The 17,927-nt window shown below is 45.2% G+C and overlaps 1 protein-coding gene across 1 annotated transcript; it reads left to right on the top strand.

Moving 5' to 3' along the window:
* The first annotated feature begins 14,497 nt into the window (after positions 1-14,497).
* On the top strand, positions 14,498-15,863 carry LOC122659253 (probable pectinesterase 55). Its single transcript, XM_043854383.1, has 4 exons — positions 14,498-14,742; positions 14,832-14,991; positions 15,239-15,451; positions 15,609-15,863. Exons 1-4 carry the CDS (start codon positions 14,498-14,500, stop codon positions 15,861-15,863), a joined length of 873 nt encoding a protein of 290 aa, XP_043710318.1.
* The last annotated feature ends 2,064 nt before the right edge of the window (positions 15,864-17,927 follow it).

Raw genomic sequence — 17,927 nt, 5'->3', positions numbered from 1 at the left:
ATCTAATTAATCAATTCTGAGACCAATGGTAAAGAAAATCCAATTAGGTTTTCAGGAAGTAAAACACCTTGCATCAAAAGGCATAAAATAAGAAACAAGGGTGGGGGTCGGAAGTTTGGAGATTTAACAAGCATCAACCGATACAAGGCATCATTATGGACATAGTTCATCATAACAATGTTTGAACTTTGGAATCAGATTTATGCAGTCACAGTGTTATGCTGACTAATGATCAGGCATGTCAACCAGGTTAGGTAAATGTTACTTCTAAGAAATTAACTTAAATTGAAGTTACCTGAACAGTGCCTAATTAAATAGTTCCATATAACAGGCTGAAAAGGGATGCTAGAAAACACTAAAACTAAATTCTACTGGGTTTTCAAGCACCCATGTCTCAACAGGTTTCTCATCGCCGAGGATCAGAATCCACAAAAGATTGGTTCCCGGCTAATAGATTTCTTAAGTAAAAAACCGACACCATCAGATGACTCGTAACCACCTAATTTAGAGCTTTTTCCTTATGATATTTTCTCCACTATCTAGGAAATACAGAAGAAAACATGACTACAATAATATGATGCAATCTGTACTGTGGGACCAATTTGCTGCTTGGCCCTGATCGACTCACACAAGAAACATGTCAACAAAGGAGCTTGTGACGGTTAGTAGCCACAAGGAAAAAAGAAGGAAAGAAAGAGAGGAGGATAAAGGGGAAGAGGAAGACCATATTTCTGAAATCAACTCACAGAGCCTACCCCAAAAGTTAACCAATATAATTGTTGATATTTGCAAATCACAAAAAGCATTTAAAAATGAGAGGGGCTGGGTCCATTCCTATATAACTGAAATGGCCACTTTATTCACCTCAAACCATGCCACTTCCCAGAAATGGCTAGGTTTGACGAATTGAACAAATCCCAATTTTCCGGAACAATGGAATAAATCAGTCTACAATGAGGCTTTGCATAAATATAAGCAAAAACAAAAAAAAATCTTCACTTTTCACCTATCTAGAAGTTCTTGAAGCCTGATAAACCCAAGATTGTACAAACCAATCAGAGGCTACCATGTGTCCCGGTCTAAGAGGTGACCCATTCCAGAACCAAAGGAGAGCCAACTCGGACATAAATCTCGAGAAGATCACAGGCGCGACCCCCACAGGCGCAGCCTCACCCGTAGACACGACCCCACGGGCGCGGCCTCCATAGGGCGCAACCTCACTCCACGGGCGCGGCCTCCTTGGCCATGGCCCCTCTTAGGCGCGACCTCCACCAGGCACGGCCTCCTAGGCGCGACCTCCTCCAGGCGAGGCCTCATAGGCGCGACCTCTGACATGACCTACCAAGCATTGAGGCTCTTAGGCCATGATCCAGTCATCGCTATAGACATACTCCATCTCTAGGACTCTAGGCCACCGCCTAGAAGTCACGTCGCCCAGACGGACTCAAACACCAATGGAGCTATCACCACACATGCAGGTGTCTATCTACTACGAATCCCAACACCACTGGGACACTCCCTCCAGCAGGGAGACGGCCAACCAAGGAAGAGCCCTGCTATCCAGGGTCTCTATCCACTACATGGATTACTCGCCATCAAACTGGGACTCTCCCCACTGCCTTACTCCGCTATAAAAAGGAAGGTATACTACCTCATTAATCATCTTGAGTTTCATTCACTCATTTGTTTGCTCAGAGGGATTTGACTTTGGCATCGGAGAGTCCTAGGTCGGAACCACTCCGGTTCTCCGTTGTCACCCCTTGGTCCTTTTGCGGGTTACGGCACACGAGAGGGATCACGACGATTTCCTGATGCAACAGATTGGCACCGTCTATGGGAACGACGCTAGCCATCACCTCTACTAGATAGTTTCCACAATCGATTCAATCATGGAGCCGCGAGGCAAGAACACTTCTCCCTCCACCAATAATGCCCCGAGGGAGGGGAACGGATCACCTCCTCCAGAGAGCTCATGTTGTAGGATCAATGACCATGTTCCTTTGGAGAGGGAGATCCCAGATGATGATCAAGTTGCAGTAGTCGAACCCAACAATGAAGTAGTGGTAGAGGTAGTACCTGACCTCAATGCACCAGCAACTATGGGTTAGATCAATGACCTACAGTAACAAATCCTCGATGATTAACGACTCTTCTGCGAATACCTAAGGCAGCAAGCAGTGACCCACCGTCGTAGGCGGGAGCAGAGCCCTAGGAGATCACCTCCCAGGGGTGATAGGTTTGAGAGGCACACCAGATAGCAGGGGGAGCCATCCCAACTTCCAAGGAGAACAACAGACCTCCCAGTATGGTCAGATCGTGGAAAAACACCATCACACCGAACTGTGGCACCCAGTCCAGAAGGCTCGATCAGGAGGTCGGTGTTCCAAGGTCGACTAGGAGGGAGTTACTTACCCAGGCAGAGCCAGTCCGACAGAGAGGACAGCCCCTCACATTCACGTCAGGGCTCATCACGACGTGATCATTCCCCAGCTCGCCAATACTCAAGGCCGGAGGAGACTTCAAGGAGAGGACGAGAGCGGGGTCGCAGTGGGCAACCGGCCAGGCATGAGGGACCATCACGGGATGAGGAGCTGGATAAGAGACTCCGAGAGTTGGATGAGAAGCTGGAAGGGCTGAAGAAGCAAACCAAGGGCGAGACACACTCGATCCCTGGACAGCATCCATTCTCAGAAGAGCTCATGTCAGCCACACTCCCTTCTAGGTTCAGGTTACCCACGTTTGAACTCTACAGTGGTACCACAGACCCTAATGACCACATCAACTACTTCAATGGGATGATGACCCAGTATGGTGGATCAGATGTGGTAGCCTGTCGAGCATTTCCTGCTTCCCTCAAAGGGGTAGCCACTTCAAGGTTCTCCAAACTACAACCCAGGTCGATAGGATCGTTCACAGAGTTATGTGAGCAGTTCGTGACCCGCTTCCAGAGTAGCGTCAAGAAGAAGAAGACCACGGTCAACCTACTGAACATGATCCAAAACCCTGGGGAGTCCCTCAGGGAGTATGTCAGCAGGTTCACCAAGGAATCCCTGAAGGTCCGTGACCTAGATGATCAGACCCAGCATGCAGCCTTGGCTAGGGGTATCAGGGACCTTGAATTGATTAAAGACCTAGCATGCCATGAGACCAAGGCCATGAAGGAGCTCCTGGAGCGGTGTAACGAGTTCTCCAACATGGTCGAGATAGTACAAGCTTGAAAGAAGGCGATTGAAGCCAAGCCCCAGTACAACAAGAGGTCGACGATAGACGACTGCAAAGAGAGTAAGAGGTCGAGGACTGAGCATCAACAAGACAAAGGTGACCGCACCTCAAGTAGGGGTGACCGTCGCCCAGAAAGAAATGAACGAGCAAGCAGTCCAGAGTTCACACCCCTAAACACCACCAGGTCCCAGATCATTATGCAAATCTAAGATCGTGACCTACTCCGATGGCCACGACACATGCTAGTAGGACCTGAGAAGTGGAACCCCAACAAGTACTGTCTCTTCCACAAGGACTATGGGCATGACATAGAGGATTGCTACCAATTGAAGAGGGAGATAGAAAACCTTGTAAGAGCAGGGAGCTTGAACAAATACATATAAGGAAGACGGGATGGCCTTTTGGGCCAAGGAGACCGAGGTCGTGACCGAGAAAGAGAAGAACCCAGAAGGGAAGAAAGGAGGGCGGATCGAGATAAAGAAAGAGACCGCTCAGAAGAGAGGAGAGATGTACCAGAGCCAAGCAGTACCAAGGGAGCCCCCATCCTCACCATACTTGGAGGACCGGGGGAAGAGTCTACTAGAAAGGCCAAAGCCCATGCCAGGTTTGTGGGAGTAGCAGAGAAGCCAAGTAAGGTAGCAAAGACCGATACAGTGATCTCCTCCTCAGATGCAGACCTAGAAGGTGTGAGCTTTCCACATGAGGACGCCTTAGTAGTGCAGGTAGAGATAGCCAATCGACTAGTGCATCGAGTATTGATAGATATAGGGGTGTCAGTGGATGTGCTCTCATTGGAAGCCTGCCGCCAATTCGGATTCGGAGACGATCAACTCAAGCCAGAGCCCACCTACCTCCATAGGTTCTCAGGTGCCACTGCCTCCATCAGAGGCACCATAGAGCTACCCGTCACCTTTGGAAAGCACCCTCAATAGGTGACCATCATGGTAAACTTCATGGTCATCAAGTCAGTGGTGTCATTCAATGGCCTCTTAGGGCGACCATCCCTGGTATCCCTTAAAGGTGTCGTGTCTCCACTCCACCTGAAGATGAAGTTCCCCACTGACAACGGAGTGGGTGAAGTCCAAGGTGATCAGAAGAAAGCCAGAGACTGCTATGCCACCTTCGTAAAGAAGAACAATGGCAACACACGAGGGATGGCATTGTGCATACAGAACCTGGTCAATGACCAGAGGGATGAACTGACAGAGAAGAGAGGAAGGCCAGTGGAGGACCTCGTTCCATGGCTGCTCAGTAAGGCTGACCCTTCCAAGGTCATACAGGTTGGCTCATTATTGAGCAATGAACAGAAAGAAGAGCTAGGACACCTCCTCCAAGCCAATATGGATGTCTTCGCATAGTCGATCTCTGATAAGCCAGGCATACCACGGTCCATAGCAGAACACCGGCTACATGTCGATCCAACCAGGAAACCCATCCAATAGAAGCGGCGTAACTTTGCCCTTGACCGACAAGCAGCTATCAAGGAAGAGGTCGAGAAGTTGAGTCGAGCAGGGTTCATTAGAGAGGAGAAGTTCCCTACCTGGCTCGCAAACGTGGTCATGGTACCCAAGCCTAATGGAAAGTGGAGAATGTGCGTCAACTACACTGATTTGAACAAGGTATGCCTAAAGGACGAGTACCCACTACCCAGGATTGATCTGCTGATCGATGCCACTGTCGGTCATGAGATGCTGAGTTTCATGGACCCCTACTCTGGTTACAACCAGATCCTCATGCATGAGGATGATGAGTTTTACACTGCCTTCCGAACGGACAAGGAGAATTACTATTACCATGTCATGCCGTTCGGACTAAAGAATGCAGGGGTCACCTACCAGAGGATGGTCAATAAGATGTTCGAGGAACAGATCAGGCGCAACATGGAAGTGTATGGATGACATGCTCGTGAAAAGCGTCCAAGCCCATTAATACCTAGCCGACCTAGAGGAAGTGTTCGCGGTGCTGAGAAGGAACCAGATGAAACTAAACCCTGCAAAGTATGCCTTCGGGGTAACGTCAGGGAAGTTCTTGGGATTCATGGTCTCAGTTCGTGGAATAGAAGCCAACCCCTCCAAGATCAAAGTCATCCAAGAAATGGCACCCCCTAGGACGGTCAGGGAAGTACAGAGGCTGAATGGAAGGATTGTTGCTCTTTCCAGGTTTGTGTGATGGTCGGGAGACAAGTGTCTGCCGTTCTTCAGGACGTTGAAGAACCTTCGAAGTCCTAAAGACTTTGCATGGACAGAAGAGTGCCAACAGGCATTTGATGAGTTGAAGGAATACCTCAGGAGTCTACCACTGCTTGGGCGACCAGAACCCAATGAAGACCTACAGATCTACTTGGCAGCGACCTCCGTCGCAGTTAGCGCAGTACTGGTAAGGGAAGAGGGTAAGATACAGAGACCCGTCTACAATGTCAGCCATATGTTGATTGATGCAGAAACCAAGTACACTAGGATTGAGAAGGTAGCCTACGCACTGGTGATCACGGCTAGGAAGCTAAGACCTTACTTCCAAGCCCATACCATCATAGTCCTCACTGACCTACCACTGAAGAAGGTACTCCACAAGCCAGATGTCTTTGAAGGAATACCTCAGGATTCCACCACTGCTTGGGCGACCAGAACCCAATGAAGACCTACAGATCTACTTGGCAGCGACCTCCATCGCAGTCAGCGCAGTACTGGTAAGGGAAGAGGGTAAGATACAGAGACCCGTCTACAATGTCAGCCATGTGCTGATTGATGCAGAAACCAGGTACACTAGGATTGAGAAGGTAGCCTACGCACTGGTGATCACGGCTAGGAAGCTAAGACCTTACTTCCAAGCCCATACCATCATAGTCCTCACTGACCTACCGCTGAAGAAGGTACTCCACAAGCTAGATGTCTCTGGACAATTGATAGCCTGGGTAGTAGAGTTGAGTGAGCATGACATCAGGTTCCAACCAAGGACTGCCATCAAAGGCCAAGCCCTGGCAGACTTCGTGGCCGAATGCACCCTACGTGAGACCGAGTCAGAAGCAGAGGAACCAGAAGAACATGATCAAGGATCGTGGGAGATGTACGTGGATGGTTCGAGTAACGCCACAGGAAGCGGGGCTGGCTTCATACTGACTAGCCCCAAAGGGTTTCGAATCTAATATGCTCTTCGATTCACCTTCCCAGCATCCAACAACGAAGCAGAATATGAAGCACTACTAGCTAGACTCCGGGTGGCTAAAGTCATTCAACTCACACACCTATCCATCCGGAGTGGCTCCCAGCTTGTAGTAAACCAAGTGAACGGAGAGTATGAGGTGAAGGTTGAGTGGATGGCATCATACCTAGCACATGCCGCCGCTGACGCACTGTCCAGGCTAGCCAACGATGAACTCCGAAACCTGGCCAGTGCCGTGTACGTTGAAATACTACATGAACCCACATATCAGGAGAAGCAGGTCAATGAGATTGAGGAGGGGCCTAGTTGGATGGACCCTATACTCAACTACCTACAGAACGACGTCCTACTGGAAGACAAGGTCAAGGCAAGGAAGATAAGGACCTAAGGGGGACGTCCTAGACAGAGTACTATACAAGAGGGGGGCCACAGCACCACTACTTCGGTGCCTAGGACCCAAGGGAGCCCAGTACTCCCTGGCAGAGGTACATTAGGGAATTTACGGAAGCCTCATGGGAGGAAGAGCCCTAGCCTATAAAATCCTCCGCCAGGGACTCTACTGGCCGAGAATGCAAGAGGAAGCGATACAGTACGTCAAGGCTTGTGAGCAATGTCAATTGTTCGCCCCTGTACCCCATCTACCCGCCACCAAGTTGACATCCATCCTCAACCCCATTCCCTTTGCCATGTGGGGGGTAGACATCTTAGGTGACTTCATAGCAGCCTCAAGAAACCGTAAGTACTTGGTGGTCGCCATAGACTACTTCACCAAATGGGTGGAAGCCAAACCATTGGCTAAGATCATAGCGAATGAGATGGAGAAGTTCATCTGTGACGACATCATCTACAGATTCGGAGTTCCCAAGATACTGGTCTCGGACAATGGGAAGCAGTTCAACAATCCCAAGTTCAGAGCCTTCTGTCAAAGCTACATTGACTATCGGCCTGTTTCGGTAGCATACCCACAGGCTAATAGTCAGGTGGAGGTGACACAGAATCCTACTGGACGGAATAAACGACTAGAAGGAGCCAAAGGGAAGTATGTCGAGAAACTACTCAGTGTTCTGTGGGCATACCGCACCACAGTAAGGACACCCACAGGGGAAAGCCCATTCCGTCTTGCATATGGCACAGAAGCATTGGCACCAGTAGAGGTCCTCGTCATGTCCCACAGGGTACTGCACTTTAATGAAAGAACCTACACAGATGGACTGCGAGCAAATCTGGACTTCCTGGATGAGGTATGTGAGAAGGCACTGCTGAAGAATGTGGCATACTAGCAACGCACAGCCAAATACTACAACGCCCAGGTGCTAGAACGACTATTCCACCAAGGGGATCTAGTCCTAAGGAGAGCGAGTGCATTGCAGCCAAGGAAGGAAGGGAAGCTATCAGCAAACTGGGAAGGACCTTAAATAGTTTCCAAGCAGATACGTCCAAGGACATACCGCTTGAAAACTCTGGGGGCAAGAAAGTAGATCGTACTTGGAACTCAGAGCACTTGAAAAAGTATTACCAGTAAGAACAGTAGTAGCAGTAGTAGTAGTAGTAGCAATAACGGCAGTAGCAGTAGCATAGTCAGATGTCAGCACTAGATGCATTACAGTTTTCAAGGATAATTTGAAAAAATTTTATTTGAAGTAAATAGTTGATTTCAGGTATTCTCCTCCACTTCTACTACTCAATCGAATCACTTCCACCAAGGTCCGTAGACCACTAAGGCGCGATGCCACCCAAGGTCCGTAGACCACCAAGGCGCAATGCCACCCGAGGTCCGTAGACCACTAAGGCGCAATGCCACCCAAGGTCTATAGACTACTAAGGCGCAATGTCACCCAAGGTCCGTAGACCAAGGCGCAATGGCACCCAGGTCCATAGACCCCCAAGGCATGATGCCACCAAGGTCCGTTGACCACCCAGGAATACCAAGGTCCAGGAACCATCAAAGCAATAAGGATCAAATAACTACTAAAGATATGCTATACGAGAAGAGGGTATGAAATTAACTACATGTGATCGAAAATAAGGTCACAACTCAGAGTTCAGAATCCACAAATCCAGCATACTATATGAACAAAAGTCAAGCAACCTTCACAGGGGGAGTCACATCCTCCTCGGGAGGAGAAGCCATCTCAGCCTCAGGGGAGCGTGTCACACCCCCCTCCGTAGAAACAGTATCCTCATCAGGCCGAGTAACCCCCTCCTCGGGCCCCGCCATACTCTCCCCTGCAAGCTCGGTGGCCACAACAGCGACTGAGGTCAACGCCGCCACAGCAGCAAACCGTGAGAAATCATAGCCAGGAGTCTCCTCAAGGACATATGCGGCTAAGTCCTGGATCCCCACATCGTTTATCCCCTGGTTTTCTCTATAGAACCAATCCGTAAGCTCTGAAGACTTCTGGTACTCCTCCACAGCACACCTACCGGCCTCAGCCAACTCCACCTCATGGCTCCGCCTCAGATCTCGAAGCTCCTCCTCTAAGACACGAATCTGAGCTGAACTCTCAGCCTCCACAACCCCGCACCAGGAAGACATCGCTCTGAGCTCCTCAGCCAACCTCCTCACTCGAACGGTGCCCTCCTCTTGAGCGACTCGATGCACTTGGAGCTCCCTCTCCAAGCTACGAACCCGACGGGTCTGCTGGATCTCCTGGAATGCCTTCTGCTCGAGACGAAGCACTGCCTCGGTGGTGCGATGCTGGACCTATAAACAACAATAGCATCAGAAGCCAATCACGCAACGACATAGAAAACATAAAATGGAGAGACATGACTCACCGAAGCCAAATCCTGATTGAGAGTATGCACCAGAACCGAGTCACTCATCCCCTGAAAGGCCGCACGCTCAGTAGGATGCCTCCCCAGGTCTAACCACTCCTGAGGCACACCCGGGCACGTCAGGGCTGCACCCTCCTGAAGCTCCCAAGGAAGCACTAGAGTGGATGGGGTCGGCAGAGCAACAGTCGATGGAGGCAGCGGAGCAGCAGACGTGCCAACCGAAGATGCCACTCCCTGCGAAGCAGCAGGAGGAGGAGGAGGAGGTCTCGGAGCGTCTGCAGCCGGCTGTGGTTTTGGGAGGATAAGCCGCGGACCACTTCTCATAGTAATGGACAGATCAGGACCCCCTTTCCGCTTGACACCAGCGACTGTAGCGGAAGAAGGTCTAGAGGCCGAAGAAGCTCTCCCACCAGAAGATGAACCACCCTGGGTGGCCCTCTTCCGCAGATTATCGCGGAAGACATTAATATCCGGTCGAAGATCCACTACATAGCAATATCCAAAGAAGACACTAAGCAAAATCAACAGCCAATGCACTCAGAGAAGGAGACAAACATAAAAGATCAAGTACAGAGAGCAATAATCTTACCTGGACTCAGCTTCCAAAGAAATAGGAAGGCCTCCGAGTCCAACTCATGGACGTTGAATGGATCACGTCCCAGACATCGCTTGAGGGAGTCACCCTCAGAATCACTCAACTCAAGGCCATGATTGACCCTCTTGAGGTCGATAACCTCCCAGGTAATCCGCAGTGAGTATCGAGGGACCGTAGCAAAAAAGAAAATAAAAAGAAGAAGGAAAAGTGTAGGAGGAGAGGTTTGAACCTACAACCTCCCCCCACCTCACCAGAAGATTTATGGGCACACCCCTCAAAAGAAGCATATTCGCGGAAAACCCCTCACTACATAAAAGCATTACTCTCTTGATCACTCCGTTCCAAGAGAGTGGGGGGGGCAAATGATAAACCCAAGATTGTATGAACCAATCAGAGGCTGCCATGTGTCCCGGTCCAAGAGGTGACCCGTTCCAGAACCTAAGGAGAGCCAACTCGGACATAAATCTCGAGAAGATCACAAGCGCGATCCCCATGGGCGCAGCCTCACCCGCAGACGCGACCCCACCGGCGCAGCCTCTCCCACGGGTGCGGCCTCCACAGGGCGCGACCTCACTTCACGGGCGTGGCCTCCTTGGCCGTGGCCCCTCCTAGGGGCGACCTCCACCAGGCATGGCCTCCTAGGCGCGACCTCCGACATGACCTACCAGGCATCGAGGCTCTTAGGTCATGATCCAGTCATCACTACAGACATACACCATCTCCAGGACTCTAGGCCACCGCCTAGAAGTCACGTCGCCCAGACGGACTCAAACACCAAAGGAGCTATCACCACACACGCAGGTGTCTATCTACTAAGAATCCCAACAACACTGGGACACTCCCTCCCGCAGGGAGACGGCCAACCAAGGAAGAGCCCTGCTATCCAGGGTCTCTATCCACTACATGGATTACTCACCATCAAACTGGGACTCTCCCCACCGCCCTACTCCGCTATAAAAAGGAAGGTATACTACCTCATTAATCATCTTGAGTTTCATTCACTCATCTGTTTGCTTAGAGAAATCTGACTTTGGCATCGGAGAGTAATAAGCCGGAACCACACCGGTTCTCCATTGTCACCCCTTGGTCCTTTTGCAGGTTACGGCACACAGAGGGACTGCTGACGATTTCCTGACGCAACAAAACCAAAGCATAGTCTAGAAAAATCTTTCTAAATTTGATTAATGGTTTCTTAAGTTACACAAGTTTCAAATTTTCTTCCCAAAAAATTAACCTCACTGGCAGTGTAACCTATCCTACTATTCCTCTACTGATAAAACGTTAAACAAATCCATGCTTAATCCCCGATTTTAGCATAACCGGCCTTCCTCTGATTCAGTGTAACCATCTGCCACAACACTTAATTCTCACTTCTCCCCAGGAAAAGAAAGCAAACTGAAACACCTTTGCGGGATTTCCATAGAAATGGAACATAATCCTACAGTGGGGAATTTTCTCGAACAGCTTGTGTTCAAGCAACGGTAGAAGCACAATATATATTTTACATAAAAAAACAAAAAGATGATGAAAGCAAACATTAAATTTTACCAAGTGAGAGTTCCAATTAAGAGAAACTTGCCACTATGTTATAGTCTGTTCTTTTTGCCCAGTGAAGTATTCGATTCAGGAGATAAAGAGAGTTTACCTGGGTCGTTTTTTAAAGATTCAGACGAAGATCGCAAACGTTCTAAGTTTGGGGGTCCTGAACTCCGTTTTTTGTACGCTCCAAAAGCCGACCCGTGGCTTTCCATTATCTCCATTAACCGGGTTCCTCTGGTTCATCCTCTTCCGGTTTATTTGTATTTTAGAAACCAATCCCAGCTCCTCTCTCTATGGGTTTCGATAGGTTAATTAAATGTAGTATGTTACAAATGGATGGTTTATATATTGTTGAATCAATGGGAACTTCTGGAGGTTTAGCTTCGTTCTGGTGGGGCAGCATCACAATGGATTTTCTCTTTGCTTCTCATAGAATTATAGACACCAAGATTAGTCCCAGAGACATTTAATTTGGGATAAATTGTTTTTTTGGGCTCCAACAGAAATAGTGGTTGGTTGCTCTTTGGGGATTTTCATCCCCATTCACATGGCAAGAAAAATAGAAAGGTAACAGCACAGTTTCACAAGATATGGGGCTGTTTCGCTCAATGTTGGACAATTGTTATTTGATGGATCTTGGGTATCATGGTTTTATTTTCACTTGGTCTAATCGGCAATTGGGGCAATACCAATATTGGGTTGAGTTCTTTGTAATCAATCTTTGTGTGTGAAATTTGGAAATGTTGCAAATAAAGACGAGTTGTTAATAATACAAAGGGCAAGAGAACACTACTTGATCGTGTATGTCAATGCGGGGTCAACGGGAACATGCCTACAAGTATCACTGGGCCAAGATTTCCGCCTTTCTATGAGGGTGGGGTGGTCACTTTGTGACTCTGTGTCTAGGTGCAAGGGCCACGCGACTAGGTAACGTTCATTTCCGGTAATAGAAATTGAAAATAAATTCTCTATAAGGGAGTGTACTAGGGGGAGTATAATGACTCCACCAGCCCCCATGAAAGGTGAAAATTCCTATCCCATGATGTGAACAAACTCGCGCACTAATTGGCCCTTGCACGCACAGGGGCAACACCCCTCACAGAGAATGCCAACCCATACAAATTTTGATTGATCTAGGCAAGTGGGGGGAGGAGAAAGGCAATGAAATTACAAAATGACCTCAATAAAAGACACTGTAAGTGATGTGGCCAAAGGCAAAGAAAAGAGGTTGCATTAGGGGTGTCAACGGGTTGGGTTGGATTAGGCTTGCCCTAAACCCTAGCCCAACCCTAGGGGCCTTAACCTTAACCCAAGCCCAGCCCAGTCCTGTCAAGGCCTAACATCCCTCATTCCCAGCATGACCCTGCCAGGGTTTAGCCAAGCCCGACCCGAGCCGATTGACCTTGATTGCATTATATATATATTAATATTACAATGCATATACATTATAATATATATAATATACATACATGATTGGGTTGGGCAGGGCCGGGCTCAGCCTGAGTCCTCAACCCAGGCCTGGCCTTACCAGGGCTAGGAAAATATGAAACCTAGGCCCACCCAGTCCTGTTCGGATTCAGGGCGGGCTCGGGCTGGCCAGGTTTTTTTGACACCCCTAGGTTGCAAGAGTCTCTCTTAATCGGTTTGGTTACAAACTGATTTTTCCTTTGATGAAATAAAGTGTGAAATTGTGAATAAAAAAATTAATATAAGCCCCGTCGAAATTAAGAACAACCATTGAAATAATAAAGAATTAAACAAAATGAACGGAAACGTCATCTCTGAATTAGGATCCTTCCCGTTACAATCGTCTCTCTTTTAAGGCCTTAATCCTCCCATAACTTCCTCACTATATATTAAAAAAGATAAAAAAAAAACTTTCATTACCATAATTAAAGTAGTCTTGAAACCCTTAGTTTCTTTATGTCTCTTTCTATGGTTTGATTATGGCGAAGATAATGACTTATGAAAACGGATTGAAAAGGGATAAAGACCATGAAACTCCACAACTTGAAATTAAAATTCGTGGAATTCTTAACTTCAATTCATCATATTTATTGAAAATCCAAGAATTAGAGGGGTGGGTGGTGGGGGGGAGCAAATCAGTGAACGATTGAAGATTTTATTGGATTGAATTTTTGTTGTCGATTATTTTGATTTTTGAGATAAAATCGTAAGTCTTTCTTTCTTTTCTTGTTAGTTATTTTTCTTTGCATGAAAATAATCTAAAATTTTAATATTTTTCTCCATCGATATTTTTGAAGGGTTTGTTTTCATTATTCTGTCTTCTTTTAATAATATTTTAATAATTTGGTCCATGTCACTGCTAAAAATTTAATCCAAAATGAGAAAATAGCTTGGGGGAGGAGGGCTTAAGATCATGTTGTGTTCCTCTACAGTGCGGGTATCTTGCGGTGCACTACAGTATGGGTCTGAGAGCTTGACAAGTGGAAGAAGCTTCATCCAATGGTGCGAGCTTGATGCAAGCTCGAACTCCGCACTGTTGGATATCACATCTTCCACGTGTCGAGCTCTTAGGCCCGCACTACAGTGCACTACAAGATTAGGGCATTAAAGAGAATTTTTTTTTTTTCGCCCTCCCCTTCTATAGAAGATCGTTTTTTTTGTTTAGGTAACTCTACAGGTGATTGCCAAAAAAGATAAAATAGTAAAACAACTGATAACCTTTCTAATCTAAGAAGAACCATAACATTTGCAAAACCATAACATTTGCAAACTCCAAGGTTAAAAAAATTTATGCAATAAAAAGAAGGGAAAAATAACCTTGCTTGGTCTACATCAATAATGCAATAAAACTATATATTAAGGTGGTAAGACTTAATTATAATATACATCATCACCACCCATTTTTCGAAACAATTTAAATCTCACTTTCCCTTCCACCACCAACCTATTGTTAGTAATTAAGAAAAAACTAAAATCTTAGATTCCATCTATAATTATCTCAAATGCAAATGCAAGAAATATTTTATCACAAATTTTTTTACCTTAATAATCAGCCTTTCTTTCCATTCTATAAATCAAACTATTATATCAATTTACAGTTGTACAAAAAAAAATGAATAAATTAATTGATAAAAACCTGATGGTCTAGCTTCAATATTTATGTTAACTTAAAGAGATTCATTTAATTATTGTATTCTTTCTAATTAAACCGTGAGAATCTTTGTAGTTCATCAAAAAATGTGGCTCAATATTCCAGCATTTGATCTCTTGGCTTGCACATTGATCTTCACTACTTTGTTGGGCACTAGTAAAGCTGCTGATTGTCTTTCTAATGATCCATATGCACCAAAAGTTGCTTATACCATTACTGTTCAAAAATATGGTGGTTATGGTAATTTTACTACAATTCAAGCTGCCATCAATTCCATTCACTCACAGAATAATCGATGGGTTCGTATCCTTATTAGTCCTGGATTTTATAGGTAATCTCTTAATTTTCTTTTCTTAATCTTTTATTTTTCTCATATCTACCTCTATCTATCTATCTATCTTATCTTTCTTTTGTATAAAGAGAGAAGGTTATTGTCCCAGCAGACAAGCCCTGCATACTTCTTCAAGGAAAGAATAGTAAGAGCACTATGATTTCATGGAATGACCATACAATAACAGATAAGAGTGCTACTTTCACCTCATTGGCTAATAATTTTGTGGCAAAAAATATTGCATTCAAGGTGAATGAACTTGGTGACTCCTTATTGATCACCATTTTTTTTATTGTTTTTTGGGGGTTATAAGATTAGTGACTGTCGTGTTGGTCAAGTGCTCACTTGTTGAACGCTTGGTCATGGGTTCAACTCCTGGAAATAGTACCCCTGTTTCCAGAGAGACTATTTCCTCACGGGTTTAAGATTAGTGACTATTGTTTCAAAGACTGATTATTATGTGTTTGTGTGTTGTGTTGTGTGATATTATAAACAGAATGCATATAGGTATCAGACACCTATGAATGGAAACCCTATTATGCAGTCAGTTGCAGTTGAAGTAGTTGGTGACAAATCATCTTTTCATAGATGTAGTTTCTTTGGATTTCAAGATACATTATGGGATGTTAAAGGTCGCCATTACTTTAAAAACTGTTATATTGAAGGTGCTGTGGATTTCATTTGGGGGAATGGCCAGTCCATATATGAGGTATTTGATCAAGAAGATTATAAAGAAGAGATCTAAAATTTAGTCAAATTGAAATTTCAATCAAGATTGCAAAGAAAAATGCCACAAATCATATCTTTTCTGTCATTAATTATTATTATAATTATTGATTTCCCTCTCTATTTTGCCCTTCATGTAGGGATGTAAAATATCTGTTCTTCCTTGTTTAGGAGGACTGGTAACAGGATTTATTACAGCTCAAGGCCGAAACTTGGCAAATGAGAACAGTGGATTTGTGTTTAAAGCTGGTAAAGTATTTGGAAATGGTAACGCAGAGGCTTATCTTGGTAGAGCTTATGGAGCTTATTCAAGAGTAATTTGGTATGGAACAGAATTCTCTGATGTTATAGTTCCTCAAGGATGGCAAGCTTGGAACTATGTCAACCATGAGTAAGATCTCTGTCTTTCTTTCTTGATTATTTTTTTATGGGAAAAAAATTTTCCCCCTTCTTAATGGGAACTTCCAACTGAGGGAGTCAGCGCTACAATATTTTTGGCCATAAGAAAGCATTTGGGGTACCCAAACTTGCTAGTCTAAGAAATTAACCTTTTTACCTTAATTGAAAATTGATATATACATACCATAAACATTACATTCTTAGAGGCCACATATTTGAGCTGGAATTTCATGATGTTACTTATGTACTCGTAAGATACAATTTCCCTTTTTCGATTGATGTGGGATGCAATTGTTCAGTTTTGTTTAGATGTTAGGAGTTATATAGAGGTTGGTAAGGTCCCGCTTCTACTATTTGGGCTCGAGTGTAATCCCACCCTGAGCTCGACAGGCCTAGCTTGGGCTAGAGGTGAGATTTCTAAGCCAGGGATCGGGCTGACCTGGCCCAATCTCCTATCTATAAATATATAATATAAATTTATTAAAACAAGATTTTTCCAATTATATCTAATACATAAAAATAAAAATATATAATTATGGGCAGAAGATTGCTGCCAGGCTGTAAAGCCCCTACACAAGCGCATTGGGCATTGAAAATGTATGTATTTAATTTACATCAAATGGGTGGGAATTTTCAATTGAGGGGTGAGGCACGGTCATTTCTTGTGGTCCTGTATCTTGGCACAGGATGCACACAGCATCGCAGAGATCTTTTTCCCTATAAATATACATCATGATAGGGTTTTCCAGGGTCAATCATGCCCAGCTTGGCCCATCATGGCCCAACCAGGGTCAATCAAGGTCGGGCTTGGGTGGATTCGGCTGAGCCTGACAGAGTCGGGTTTGGTGAGCTATCCCACCCTAACCTCTGGATAGGCTGGGCCAGGGCTGAGTTTAGGGGACCTAGGATTGGGTTGAGGTTTTAAAAAACCTGGCCAAGCCCTGCCCCGTTGAACCCTTAGACTATAGTCACAAACAGTTTTGATTAAAGTGTTACTTTGTAGGGAAAGAAACAAAAAATCAACATAAGAGAAAGGTGAAATTGCATGAAAAGAAAACCAGTATTTAAAACTTGAACTTTTGTCTCACATTATGCATTTCGGAAACTCTTTCAAAAATACACTCATTGTTCTTTATTATTGTAAATTTTCAGGCAAAATTTTCAGTACGAGGAGGTTAATTGCCATGGACCAGGCTCAAACTTATCCAAGCGTGTGACATGGCTAAACAAACTGACCAAACCAGAAGTTGATAAATTTACAGATATTTTGTACATAGAAAAAGAAGGATGGTTGGCCAATCAACCTTGAGAAGCAACTTTTTGACACTAAAAAACTTTTGCAGCCTCAATATTGATTTTCTTTATTTCTTAGCTGTAACAACATAAACACTCACCATGGCTTCCATGAGAATAGGCATTCTAATAAATTGATTAAAGATGAATCGGGTTTAGTATGATCTACTCGATCAGGCTTTGGGTAGCAAACTTGCAGTTACACATACAATTACCTGCGTTTAGTATTTTGCCAGACCAGCCTCTCACATGCATGTTTGGGGAGCTTCTCTACCTTATGGTTTTGGGATTCCCCAGAATCCAGTTTCGCCAGCTAAAAATGCAAAAAAGAATAAAGTTTATGTAACTGCAACACTTTGAAGGTTCAATTATTCATCACTTTAAGGGAGCTTTATGTGCTATATATATATATATGTGACCTAATCCCTCCGACATCATTCAAGCCACTTTCTCTCGAACGGCCATCCTAAAAACTTCAACTCCCTTTATTCCCTGCTCTAACTGATGCAGGCCCAAACCAAGGCCACCTAGACCTCCAATTAATTGTTAGAAGAACTGTCCGTATTCAAGCTCAAGTCCTGCCCAAGGCCTAGCACTTCGATTTGGCTCTACTTCTTCTTCTATTGTTTCTCGAATGAAATGATGCTTGATTAAAATGTGCCTTGTGTGACTATGATAAACCGGATTCTTTGCCTTAAGCAATTGTTAATTTGTTGTAGCAATGAATTATGGTGCTTCTCTCTTACTTCACTCTAATGTCCTTCATG

Source organism: Telopea speciosissima, chromosome 4 (assembly GCF_018873765.1).
Source record: "Telopea speciosissima isolate NSW1024214 ecotype Mountain lineage chromosome 4, Tspe_v1, whole genome shotgun sequence".
Classification (NCBI taxonomy): domain Eukaryota; kingdom Viridiplantae; phylum Streptophyta; class Magnoliopsida; order Proteales; family Proteaceae; genus Telopea; species Telopea speciosissima.
This window is presented reverse-complemented; position numbering and strand designations above follow the sequence as displayed.